We start from the raw sequence: 14,280 nt of genomic DNA, 5'->3' as shown, positions 1-14,280 counted from the left end.
CACTAATCTCTTTCCTTTTTATCATCATCCAGACAACCTGGCCATGAAACTATGGAGCATGCATGCAGACGTATATAAGGCACTGTGTGTGCAAAGACTCTGAATCAACTTTTATTGGTATTTTTAGAATGGAAAAATGGTAAATGGTAAATCGACATGAGCTTGTATATTGCTTTTCTAGTCATCTGACCACTCAAAGCGCTGACCCATTCACACCCTTTCACTCCACATTCCCAGATAAGTTGGAGATCTAAAGTTTTTCAAAGTTTGAGTTTTTGACCATGGTTAAAAACAAAATGTGATGGATCCAAGTTACTTACAGTTTAAGTTTGCCGTTTTTGGGCGAATCATTGGTGTCACATTTGATTGAACTTAACCAAGGCGTTTATTCAAATTATTCAAAATTTGTCAGGCTCATTCTAGACAAGGTGGACATCACAAGTTTATCAATATTTGATGTTTTGATCATCATGGTGAAAAGTATAAAGGATCCAAGTTAATGATGGTTTAAGGTTGCCGTTTTTGTCTGAATTGATGGTGTCACGTGATTGAACTTAACCAAGGCGTTTCATCCAAATTATTCCGAATTTGTCTGGATTATTCTAGACAAGATAGAGATCCAAAGTAGTTAAAATCTCAAGTTTTCAATTGATTGTTCAGGTGTGAGGGACATTGCTGCTTGAAGCTTTAAAACTAGTCCTGTTGTAGTCCTGGCAATTCTCCAGACACATACTCCAAACTACTGAATGGCAAAAGAACTGTCAAAAATACTCTGTTGCCATGGCAACAAGTGGTTCCTATCAGGTTTCAATTCATAAGAAGAGGCGTACTTTCTCGGATTGGTTACTAAGAAGTATTACCTGTATGTTCATGGGTATTTGGATGTATGTCGCAAACGAGTAGTATTTAGGTGTGCATTACAATTGAAAATTATGGGGAAAAATATCATGTTGATGTATTTTAAGATGTGCCAAAACTTATGTAAAATCTTGGCGCTTTAATCAATTCATGACTCTGTGGACTTCAAAATATCCCGCCCTCTCCCTACAGCCAACAAGCCTGTTATACAGAAACTTCCAGAAGTTACTTATTGTCATTCTTGTCAGATTTGGTCCCTGTTGTTCCTTTTAGTGTTACACGCGTTCTAACACCTTACATAACTACGGAGACGTGCCCAAGGCTTGTTTGGATGCACACATACACCAGCATACATTTCTGCCAAAGAGTCACTTAACTTGTACCTCATAAAAGAAAAAACTGCTTGTGTCATTCCTGAAAAATTCACCCCCTCCTGCCTGGAGCCCTAAAACTGACTGTAACCCGATTCTCAATGTGGACATGAACCATAACACAGAGGGACTACGGGGGGAGAGAGAGAATAAAAAGGTGTGTTAGAGAGAGAGAAAGATTGAGGTAGAGTTGTGTGTTTTGGCTGTGGAGTCTGCTGTGGGAGGTTTATATTAGCAGCTTTGGATTAAATCTAAATATTTGGAGTGACGGATTTGATTTGACTTTCTATTAGTCTCTCATGATGACTGTACGCCTGTCGCTCTCTTACTCAGACACAAAGGAAAACACACAAGGAGGTCAAACCCCCCGTATTAAACACACGTGTCGCCCTCACATTCCTGCTCGGGCATCCATTGATTCTTTAACGCTAGCCTCGTCTAATAAAACCTGATCCAGTGTGAATCTCTGGAGTAAATATTCTGCAGATTTATGCCCTAATGGAAAAACTGTCTCATACGGTTCTATAGAACACTATAGGAGGCTGTGTCAAAAATGTCTTGGCCACACAGGGAGGTCAGACTGAGAATGAATGTAAATAGAGGGTATTTACTGAGCAGATTTCTCAGTCTGAAGTCGCTGCACGCTGGAGGAAACACGTCCACAGTCCCCAACTGAGACAGCTGAGGCTCTGCAAAGCCAACTCTGAAATTCAAGCAACATGTGGCCCAGTGGTTGGAGCCGTAAAACCGCACAGTTCTAGCAATTGGTTTCATTCAGGCTCAGGGACGTGTTCTGTGTTAAATATTCTGTCTTCCTCTTTCATAAAAGAAAATCCAACCAAAAAAATCAATAACTATTTATTTGCAAACATCATCAGTAAGTATGTTGGTTGTTTTCTTTGTATTCGCTTCCTAGGGCCTCGTCATTCTGGGGGAATGGAGGTCAGCAAAATCATGGTGCATTGTAAATACAGCAAGGAAAACCTTATTTCATTTTTAACCTGATTAATAACCACCCGTATCATTAATGTCAGACTTCATAGCTAAGCCATAATATGAACAGGCATCAGGATAAAAGAAAATAAAGCTGAGAAAACTAAGACAACTTAATGGAAAATTATTATGTAATTGTTAAATGAGACAAAAAATGGTGGAAAATTGGCAAAAATGTGTTAAAGTGGCAAAAGTGAGTGGCAAAAAGGGGGAAGCGACAAAACATGGCAAAAATGGGGTAAAAGTGGCAACAAGAAATGACAAAAATGGGTAAAACAAAGTGGTAAAAAGGGGAAAAAAGGCAACAAAAAAATTGGATAGATTTGGTCCAAAAAACAAAATGGCCAAAAAGGTTTAAAAATGGCAAAAAAGTGGCTTAGATAATTGAAAGGCAAGAAAATTATGGACATGGAGGCCAAAATAAGCTAAAAGTGGCAAAAAAAAAAAAAAGTTGCTAAAATGGGCAAAAAGCAAGCAAAAAAGGACATAAATTGGTTATATGGCAAAGAGTGCTAAATAAATTCAAAGTTTCAAAAAAGGGGAATAAATGGGCATAAAGTTATAAGAAAAAAAGGGCAGGAGTGGCAAATACAAGTGGCAAAAAATCAACAAAAAGTGGCAAGATAGTTGTAAAAGTGGGCAAAAGTGTTAAGAATTTGTTATGAGTGAAAATAAAAAGTGGCAAAAAGGGCCAAAAAAAAAAAGTGGCAATAAGGGTCAAAATGAAAGAAAATTGATACGAGTTGGCCAAAAAAAGTGGCCAAAATAGGAATAAAATGGCAAAAAGCTGCTAAAATGGGCAAAATGTTGATAAATTGGCAAAAAAAATAGGAAAAAAAATCACAAAAAGGTCTAAAAGGCGGTCTCAGTTTCCCATCCCCTTAGCTGACACTTTAAAATGGGTTGGGTTGTCCAGTGAAGTAAGCTATAACAGAGTTCACATGTAATGCATGGCAAAGTAAAGTGTGCATTTTTTAAGTAGAAAGCTAAAGTAAACTTGAGTTTGATTGCGCAGTTTCTCCTCGTTCTCCAGTCTATTCTCAGCAGTGACAACTGTTGCCTGTGTTGAACTTATAACTGCCAACCTAGCAAACAGGATACACTCACAAGGATTCAGTGCATTAAGCAGATCCTTTGAAGTCACACCAGATTAGCCTCGAAGACTGTAATCTCTAGAAATTAAATCAAATGGTTGTCAGAGAGGTTAAGACCTCTAATACCGCCCTTATTACTCTATTTGCTGCTGAGTCTTAGGACTGTACAGCCTAAATCTGACAGGGGCTGTCAGCTTTGGATCATAATTTCAGTTTCGTGATATCTTATTCCTGGGGATCATCTAACAATGTAGAGATAAAGCAAAAGATCATCTGCATAAAAGTGCACTTAAATCACACAAACAGCCAGATAAGATGAAGTGCTGTCCTTTATTGGAGCTAAATGGACCACACACTTTAACATGAATCTACACCTTCTTCAGTGTGTATCAGACCACACACACACACACAGCCGGTGTATTGTTGCATGTCTGGGTGAGTCAGAGCCTATCCTTCCATCCAATGGAAAATGGATTAACAGTTGCAATATTGGCCTAAAAGTTGCAAAAAGTGGTGAAAAGTGTTGAATTTAATAAAAGTATGAAAAAATGGTTAAAACTGGCAAAAATTGTTAACTGAGGCAGAAAAAATAGGCAGAAAAGTGGCAGAAATTGGTTAAACCAGCAAAAATGGAAAGAACAGATAGGGCAATGTGGTTAAACTGGGAAAAATCGATAGGAAATGGTCATGAAAGTGGTGAAAAGGGGTTAATAATGGAAAAAAGTGGGTCAGCAGAGGCAAGAATAGGTGGAGAGTGCCAAGAACTGGTTTAGATGTGGCAAAAACAGGCAGAAAAAGTAGTGGAGAGGGTTTAAAAGTGACAAAAACAGCGTTAAAAAAAGGATCAAAAATGGACTGAAAAACTGACAAGAAGACCTTCAATATTGGAGTAGCTGGCATGGATTTAATCTTTAAAGACTCTGGAAAGTCTCCCAAGTTCCAGGCTTGCTAGAAAAGTTTTGGTAGGGAATTTGAGGACATGGATAGCATCAGTAGACCGGCAAAACTAAGGGCTTTCATAATCTTAAAACATCTTAAAATGTCTGAATTTGTCCAACAAACAGCCCACAACTCAAACATACTCCCTCCATTGTAAGTTGTTCAAGTGTAAAAGTGAGCCAGGGGTTTGTAAGAAGAGCCAGAACCAGCAGTAAAACCGTGGGCACACATGCATGTGGGGTCCGGAAGCTTCCACATTTACATGCATTTGTTTGCTTGTGTGTGAGCGCTGCAGCTTTGAGCCAACACAGGAGCATTCCCCATTGTGCTGCGTTTATTGTTTGAAGCATCTTTTGTCTTAACCGGCCTGGCACTGGGGGGGTGTAGCTGTGCTGCATTCAAAGAGCGGCCTGTTTCCAGATTAAAAATAGCCAGCCTTCGCATGAGAACCGGGGGATTCCCCACATTCAAGATACATAGCTGGGTGTTTTTCATCCGTCTCTGTCCAGTATCATCTCTGAAATGTTCTCTATGTGATTTCCTGCCAGCTCTAGCGTGCCAGACAAAACATGCAGAAACTAACCCAGAGAAAAACATGTATAGTTTTTATTTAGTGCTACGTAAAGTATGTAAAGACTGTTTCTACAGCTGACTCTGATGATGTAGGTTTGCTTCCATGCCAGGAGGCCAATTGGAAGCAGACGCCGCCAAACTCCATAGATTTGCCTTCATTTAAAGTTCCTCTCATGGTAGGACGCCCATAAACCAAGAGGAGAAGTCAGCAGGACTTCTAGCATGATTAGTACCAGAATCTTCTCTAAGAACTCTTGAGTGGTCTTAAGAGTCACTCAAACTTTTTTTTTCTATCAGCAACCAAAGGATTTATTCAAATTAATGCCAATTCAGCATCAGTCATTGTCATGATTCGACGCATTTTAACTGTTTTTTGAAGGTGACACCAAGAATGCCGATAATCTGATTCCGACCATCTTTAAAATGCAATTGAAGGTTTAGTTCGAACAAACCAATACCTTACACTCTACACTGATCATCAACTGGTGGCCCGGGGCCCATTTAAGGCCCCCCAAAACTTCCTTTCTGGCCCCCAAAAGAGCATTACGTTCAGAAAAGCAGGAAAAGAAGATGTTGTGGTCTTTAAATGTCTGCAGCTATTAAATCCATCCCAAATATTGGAATATTAATATTGAAATAGTTTTAGAATGACTTAAAATTTGACCTGATTTTACAGAAATGCACTTGTCAGTCATAATTAGTAGATATTTTAAAAAACAGGGTTAAGGTTGGCAGAAATGTTGCAAAAATGACCAGATAAAGTGGTGAAAACGGGTGAGAGAGTAGCAAAAATGGGAGATTAGTGGCACAAAGGGACAAAAATTGGCAGAAAAGTGGTAAAAAGAGGTTAAAATGTGGCAAAAATAAATTGGTGCGAGAGGCAAAAAAGGGACAAAAAGTATCAAACATTGGTTAAAAGTGGCAAAAACTAATGCAAAAAATGAATGAAAAAGGGTTATAAAGTTGTGAAAATAGAAGAAAAGTGGCTAAAATGGATAAAAGAGTGACACAAAGGGAATAAAACATACAGGAAAGTGGTTTAAAAGGGGTTAAAATCTTGCTAAAGTTGGGTTAAAGTGTCGAAAATAAATTAATACTGGTACTGCATTACAATTAGGGAGGGCCCAGTCAATTCTGTTGTCAGGCCTGTCTCCTTGTGGCCTGCTGCGTTATAGACAATAGGGATAGAACTCACTGGTAATGCCTAAAAATGTCCTACGTTTTAAAATAAAATAAAAATACTACTACAATTATATGTTAATCAGACCAAAATACAGATTTAATTTTTGTTTATTTGAAAGTCTGGCCTCCAGAGTTTCTGTCAGGACTAAATCTGGCCCTTGTGCAAATGTACTTGATGACCCCTGCTCTACAGTTTTATATGGTCAAGTTGTTGTTTCTCTACCTTAAATACTATCCTGATGATATTGATGTTTGTTTTAATAGCATGGCTACATACATAGGAGTATATTCACCACATATTGGGTATTTTCTCGTTTTTAAAGCACCAACAGTTGCAAGAAATCTCCTGCACACTGCCTAAATTTGCACAAATATGGTAGCAAAAATGTGCTTTTGCATCCTACTTTGCTCTGTCTCTGTGTAAGCGAAACTGCATGTTAGACACTCAAGTTATGCATCTTTAGGAGACCTACCAGCCTGAATGGACCACCGCTGCTCCTGCTTTCTCTTGTTTGGGGTTAAAATTTGACCGGACATCTGTTGTTACTTAAAGGCATTGGTAATTTTTGATGCTATCCATCGATCCATTACCTACTCAGCTTATCCTGTCCAGGGTTTGCAGAGAGGCTGGAGCCACGGTCACATCTATTCCTGGTTACATCCATTACAAGTTAAGAATGACCAGTTAAAACACGTAGCAAAACATTTTCAAGTCAATTGTCTGTTCCTTTGGCGTGCTTAAGAGGTAGTATGCCTGGTTAGCACTACTGTTAGCTTAGCTTCTCTGCCAAAAACACTTCAGATTTATTCCTCTTTACAACGGTTAGATGTGGTAAGGATGACCAATAAAATGATAACACAGTTTCAATGCAGGTTGTTTGTTCTTCAGCAGTGCCTCTTTAGCTTAGCTTCTTTCTAAAGGAACTTCAGATTCTGATCTCTTCTTCCTCACAGCGTTTAGACAAGGTAAGAGCAGCTAGTTAGAACAATAAGAAAAACTATTTTTAAAGTTAAAAGTTGCTAAAAGTTGTTCTTCAGCAGTGCTAGGGAGGAAGCATGTGCTTTACGCCACTATTAGCTTGGCTTCTCTCTCAAGAAATTTCAGAGTCTAACCTCTTACATTTTCCAGCAATTACACATGGCAAGGATTGTTGGTTTAACTACAAAGCAGAAATGTATTAGGCTAAAAGACTAGCTTGTTTGTGGTCAGTGATATTCAGAAAGTATCCAAAGCTAATGCTACTATTAGCTTAGCTTCTTTCTCAACAAACTTTAGATTCAGATCTGTTCCTCTTTACACAGTTAGACAAGTTAAGGATGATGGGTTAAGATGCTAAACAAGTTAACCGTTTTGTGCTCTACAGCAGTGCCTTACAGGCAGTATCCCTAGCTAACGCCACTATTAGCTTAGCTTCTTAAGAAGTTTCAGAGGCTAATCTCTTACTTCTCAAAGCAGTTACAACAAGGTAAGTGCAGCTGGCTAAAAAATAAGTAAAACATTTTGAAGCTGAAAGACTAGTCGTCCTTAGCGTTGCTATGGGGGCAGAATGCCCTGCTAATGCCGCTGTTAGCTTAGCTTCTTTCTTAAGAAGTTTCAGAGCCTCATCTCTTACTTCTCCCAGCAGTTACACAAGGTAAGGATGAAATACTAAGTAAAACTTTTTAATGCTAAAGGACTAACTTGTTCTTAAGCAGTGAGGCACTATGCTAACACTATTAGCTTAGCTTCTTTCTTAAGAAATGTCATGGCCTTATCACTTACTTCTCACAGGCATTAAGGAAGGTAAGGGTGGCTGGTTAAAATAATAAGCAAAAACATTTTAATGCTAGAAGACTATCTTGTTCTTCAGCAGTGATAATGAGGCAGTATGTTTAGCTAACGCAACTATTAGCTTAGCTTCTTTCTCAGTGAACCTCAGATTCAAATTACTGCTGACTGAAAATCTTCCTGCGGTTAAAAATTCATTGTAAAATAACACTGACGTGCCTTTTACAGTACACCAAAAATCATCTGGAAATGTTTCACTCTAGTCACTGATTCAGCTGATTTTGTGTACAAATGCTAATCCTTTCTGGTGAACTCCCACTGGCTTATGAAGCATTAGCTAAAAAGCTTCATTTCATGGCCAAAGCTTTAACTAAACATCAGATATCATTTTTCTCTCCTTTTTCTCATGAGGAAAAGTTGAAAAACGTCCCTCTTCAGACATCACATGCTTTAGAATACACAGCAGAGGGACGCTCAGGCTTTCCATTTCCCCTTTAAATGATCTACAGCACCGGTGTAGGACACATGTGCATGAGAGCTGTCTGTAGCACACCTGTGTGAGTTATTGTCCCTGCAGGGGGGCGGAAAGCATGACACATTTCCCACCTTGACTTCTTACAGATGTTTACTCTCATGCCGAGATGCAGCCCGCTCTCTTACGGAGTAGCGTTACAGTCTAAACTGGACTCTTGCTGCGATTCATACATCAATTTCCTTCTTCGTCTCTGCAGATTTGCTAAACGGACAGTGCATGAACTTCCCATGAGGTGTATCAGAAACCATATGTTTCAGTAGACCTCACCTTAACACATATTTAACCCTCTGGTATTCCTTATGTATCATATTAGGCATTTAAGTTGCTCTCTGATAAAACCCTCAACGGAGAAAGGAGGACACTGAAATCTGATAAAACAGAGCTGAACACAATCCACTGCTTGTGCTTTAGGAGTCATAACTTTCACTGCAAAGGTCGGCTCTCGCTTTCACTGAATGTGGCAGCGACAGCAGCTCTGCTAATTGATTTCTGGAGGGACAAACCACGCTTAAGCCATGCAAATTTTCCAGCAAAGGCCTCTTTCTTCACTAATGTGGTACAGGAAGGCACATTCAGGCAAAATAAAGGGGGCCGTACGTCCTGTTTTGACCATGACCATCCCATTTACGAGTTCTATGTACCATGCAATGAGAAAAATACATAAATCACAAACACGTCCTGGTTTGTCAGACCAAATGAAGCACCAAAGCAATCCTCCATTCTTGCAACACTGATTTGTCCATCTGTGTGGAACAAGGTATGCACAGGTCTATGGATGTAGGCGGTCTTACCATAACACAAAAGAAGGCAACTGCCTGGAGCCATGCACTCCAAAGGGCTTCAAGATTTATTTATTATAAGTAGGTAGCCCTGAAGGTAGGGCTGGACAATCAATCAGGTTTAAAGGGATGTCCAACATTGGATTTTTTTGTGGGTAGGCCCATTTTTCCAAATAATTTATAGCCAATATCAATATTGATGTAGAAATGTAGTTCAGACCCAAAACTTCAGTCCTAAATACACACTCTGAAGTATAAGGAATGAGGATGAAATAAGACATGTAGGTCTGTTGGCCCTACCTAAAACTCCACAAACTTATTTAAACATGCAGCAAATATTTACAGACAGTACAGGTCAAATCTACAGACAATTTGAGCTATTTTTATGGCTGATATGTCAATACTGCCAGTCACTATAAGCTAATATTAACAGTCGATAAAAGCAAACATTCACAGCCAATACAGGTCTTACTTACAGCTGATATGGGAAAATATTTACAGCCAATTTAGGCTGAAATTTACAGCCAATATAGGCAAACATTTGCCATCAACATAGGCCGAAATTTACAACAGATAAAAGGTTGCACTTTACAGCTAATACAGGCCAAAAGAGCAGATATAGGCTGATATTCAAGCTGATGTAGGTCAAAATTTACATCCAGGACAAGACATCAGTTACAGCCAATATAGGCTAGCATTTGCCACGAACGTAAGCCAAATTTTACAAGAGATATAAGTCAAACCTTGCAGCCAGCACAGGCCAAAATTTACAGCAGATATAGGCTGATATTCAAGCAACTGTGGGTCAAAATGTACACCTAGTACAGGCCAATTATTACAGCCAACATAGGCTTGCATTTGCAATCAACATAGGCTGAAATATACAGCAGATATAAGTCAAAATGTTCAGCCAATACAAGGCAATCTTTACAGCAGACGCAGGCTGATACTGGAAGCTGATTTAGTACAAATTTACACGTATAACAGCCCAAATTTTATGGCCAATATAGGGCAAATTTACAGCTGATACAGGCCAAAATTTACAGCCGATATAGGCTTACATTTACAGCTGATAGGGGAAAATATAAGTCAAATTTTACAGAATGTACAGCCAATATTTACAGCTGATAGCGAAGCAAATAATACAGTATAATTCATCCCTATTTGATGTTCTGAAAATGGTAGTGCCCTCATTAAACTGGCCAACATGAATGGAGAGTACGGGCTTAGTGCGACTTTAGTGAAGCAATGCCAGCCACAATAAACTTACCGGAACAAATGTGTTCTATAACGCCACACAGTCCTTGTGCTTCCTGTTTACTGTTGTAATATGATTATTTTTTCTCAATCTTGGGAGCCATAATTCTCATCTGCAGGGGCACTTTCTAATGTTGTTAAAAGGTGCAATGACAAAAAATCTGACTTTCCAAGAGAGTAAAATTAAGTCCCTCCATTTGAACATTTGAAAATATTGTCCTAATGGCAAAATGCAACTACTTTAAAGCCCTTTATCCCTATCTGTTTGTGTTTACCCCAGGGGATAAGGCACTATAAGCTCACACCTCCCTTACTGACCTGCATATTTCACTTCTGCACACATCTGTAACCTACTTAAAAGCAAGCCTACTGGCTGCAATACCCTCAGACTGTACTTGCTGCGTAAATAGCTACAATATGCCCCATTAATGAGGCAAGTCATACAGTTTAAACGCTGCTAGCAGGACATTTCTCTCCTTTGGCTTTGACTGCTTGTAACTTAAAACTGTTAAACAAGTCAAGTCATGCAAAAGTGTTTTCGAAGCGCCTGGCGAGTCAAACGCGGGGGCGAAATGCGTCAACACTTTTCAAGACATAAATTACTCTCTTAAGTTGTTGTACTTCATGTCATGGAGCATATGGTGGAGGTTTGTGGCACTTTTGTATTCTCTTAGACACTTTGAGTGGTCATGTGGACAAACGCCATGACTTGTGTGGAATATTTCAACATAAATTCAAATTTTCTGGCGTTCACTTTCAGTTTAGACGCGTAAAAGATAATTTCGACATGAAATATAAACTTAAGCGGGTATATATTAAAGGAAGAGTCAACTTTTTTAAAGCTTTCGTGTACAAATTTGGATTTTTATAAGTGTCAACTCGCATTACAACGATTTCAACGCACATAAACTGGACTGGCGTATTTCTGCTGCGTTCACTTCAAGAAAAGTAAACCTTCTGCACAAAGCACCCACGTGTTGCCCCAAAAAGTAAATGCTAGCCAGCTCTTACCTGCGATATGGACATGTTTAGGTAGAGAAAGAGCCCCGTGGTGGAGGCGATCTGCAGCACCACCACCACAATCACCACCATCGCCACCCACATCTTGGACGGCGCTTCCCGGCGCGCCGTGCTGTTTGGCCCGCCGGCAGGGACCATCATATAGGTGGTGGACTCGCTGCTCACCGATCTGTAATAATCCTGGTGCTGCTGCTGTGCGCTCGGAGTGGCCATGGCATTCCCGACGCATGAGCAGACCATAAAGAGAATCAAAAACCAAGGGAACAGCAAAACAACAAGAACTTCCACGGGGATTGAGCAACAAAATGGGAAGCAAAGTTAGATCTCCATGCGTCCGCTGCAGCAAGAAGAGCTGTTCACTCGGAGCTCTGGTGGAGTAGGGAGAAGACGACCTGGTGAAGTCAGAGTGAGGATCTGTCCATGTCTGTGCGTAAAGAGGAACTGCTGCTGTTAGAGGAGGCAGCGCTGGACTGATGAGCTGCAGCCCTGAGAGGGAGAAGGAAAGAGGGGGCTGGCTTAACCTTTTCACCACCCTGGAGCGGAGGAGGAATGCTCTCTCTCTCTCTCTTACTCTCTCACTCTTTTAGTTTTAACACTGCTTTCTAGGCATGAGAAACTGGTGCCAGGCATTATAACAGCAGAGCAAAACAACATGGGTTAAGTTTTGCTCATAAATTGCCAATATCCCCAATAAAGCAATGAGAAAGTTGTATTCTTTGCAGATGACACCACTGAATTTATATCTGTTTCACAAAATGTCAACCCCTTAACAGTAGAGTAAAAATTCTACCTTTAAACCAAACCTTGATGCCTGACAGATACAACTTTTTCCCATATTTTATTTGTGTTTGACAGCTATTTACTACAGAGCCCGGGAGGTGACATGAACATGTTTTTTTTTTTTTTTTTTTTTTTTTTATATATGCACATGCGATTAAGTATCAAACACATGCCTTTTATTCATATATCATGCGCGCAATTTCTCTGTATCTCACATGCATGTTTTACGTATATACTATTTTGCGCGCAGAAGATACGAATAAAAATGTGCATGCAAGATACTAAAACGCATGTGTAAGATACGAACAAAACACAGGCACGAGATACTAAATCGCACGCGTATTAAAAAACAAATACATTCATGTTACCTCCCGGGCTCCGTAATTTACAAACCCTAATTCCAAAAAAGTTGGGACTGTGTACCGTGAATAAAGCAGGATGCAGGATACAGGAATCTGCAGTCATCTTCAATCTTTATTCAGTTAAATGCAACATGGGACAAGTTATTTAATATTCACTCTTTTAAAATGTATTTTTTGGGGAGGAAATATGCACACATTCTGAATTTTAAGCTTGTAATGTGTTCCAAAAAAGTTGGGACAGGGGCAAGAAAAGCCTGGGAACCCCCTTAACATTCCTCAGGTGAGTAGGTTGATAGGTAACAGGTGACTGTACTATGATTGGGTAAGAAAGGAGAACTCAAAGAAGGCCCCAGTCCTTCAAGACCAATGATGGTGCAAGGTTCTCCACTTTTTTTTTTGGGGGGGGGGGGCATCTGTCCCATTCCCTCAAAGCTCCCAAGCCACCTGCTTTAAGCACTGTGTAACTTTGGCAGCAGGTCGCAATTCTCCTGTGAGGTAAATACAGCACACAGCACAAGTTCACACACCAGAGTTCAGCTAAAAAGAAGCCAGTTAGACCATCTCTCAGTTCCTCATCTGGAAGCTAAGAGATCAACTGAGCAAGAGGCAAAAAAGTAAGAATCTGGCACAAGACAATACATCCCTGCAGGAATTATTCATACTGATCATCAGATTGCAGTGTATTGTGGTGGTTAGTGGAGTCATTGTTGTCTTATGTTCAGCAGTTTCGCAAGGGCGGGAAGTCATTTGACCCAATGGTTCCCAACCCCTTTTACTTTGAGCCCCCCTTACTCTTATCGAAGAAAAGCTAAGCCCCCCTAGGACCCGCTTAGAAAAATCAACAACATCAATTTAAAATGTTTTCACTGACAAAATCCCAACATAATAGACCCATGTTCCCTTTTACCTGACAAAGATATTTCTATAGACTCTCCGTTATTAGCAGTCTATTAGGGCCTCTCCAGAAACGATAAAAAGGAGCTGTTTATTTTCTAGAAAAAGGGATTTTTTTAAACTAATTGTCAGGTTTAAAAAGTCATTCATTTAGAGGAAATAAAACTAGGCATTTTTTACTTTAAAAGTCGTAAATGTAAGTGAACCAAAACTTTGAATTTTTGCGATAATAAAGTAAAAACTTAAAACATTGTTTTCAGTTTGGTTTCTTGTACTTTTTTGTTTGTTTGTTTGTTTTTTTTTTTTAAACGTTACACTGTTCTAAATTTATATTTTAAAGAACTTGATATATTTGGGTTTCGGGTGTGAAAATGTAAGACTTTTAAATCTTGGAAAATTCAAAGTTTTCTAGTAAATTTCTGCCTTTTTAAACTCTAAAATTATGAGTTTGCTTTCTTGTAAATAAATGACTTTATAATCCCCCAAATTTTATCATTGTTTTGCTCATAAATTCACTGATTCTCCCCTTTTTTTAAATCTTAAAGGGGACCTATTTTTAAACTTTTAAGACAAGTTTTTATTGGTCTCAGGGGTCCTGAAAACATGCCAGTGAAGTCTGTTGCTAAAAAACACTCCAGTATTGGATTTTTGTGTGTCTAAAAACCCCTCTATTTCAGCCCTGTTTGGAACGAGCTGTTTCTGTGTCTGTGGCTTTAAATGTTGCTGAGCTGTCACATCAGAAAAGACAGGGCCCCTCCCCCAGGACCCCAGGTTGGCAACCACTGATCTAAGCCATGTTATGCCTCAGCTTTGCATACGAATCCAATTGTACACCATACAATTTTATATATATTGAGGCTACGTGGACCTACAGC

At 39.4% G+C, this 14,280-nt stretch overlaps 1 protein-coding gene across 2 annotated transcripts in view; it reads right to left on the bottom strand.

Moving 5' to 3' along the window:
* Nucleotides 1-11,838, bottom strand: part of tnfsf10l (TNF superfamily member 10, like) — a 103,721-nt gene extending 91,883 nt beyond the window's left edge. For both annotated transcript variants that reach the window (XM_041779851.1, XM_041779853.1), the window contains exon 1: nt 11,361-11,838. In XM_041779851.1, the coding sequence (XP_041635785.1) occupies nt 11,361-11,609 (249 nt within the window). In that variant the 5' untranslated portion in view covers nt 11,610-11,838. The remainder of the gene's footprint in view (nt 1-11,360) is intronic.
* Nucleotides 11,839-14,280: the final 2,442 nt, after the last annotated feature.

The sequence above is a fragment of the Cheilinus undulatus genome, linkage group 22 (genome assembly GCF_018320785.1).
Source record: "Cheilinus undulatus linkage group 22, ASM1832078v1, whole genome shotgun sequence".
In the NCBI taxonomy this organism is placed as follows: Eukaryota; Metazoa; Chordata; class Actinopteri; order Labriformes; family Labridae; genus Cheilinus; species Cheilinus undulatus.
Note: the sequence above shows the minus strand (reverse complement) of the source record. Positions and strands in the feature narration are given on the sequence as shown.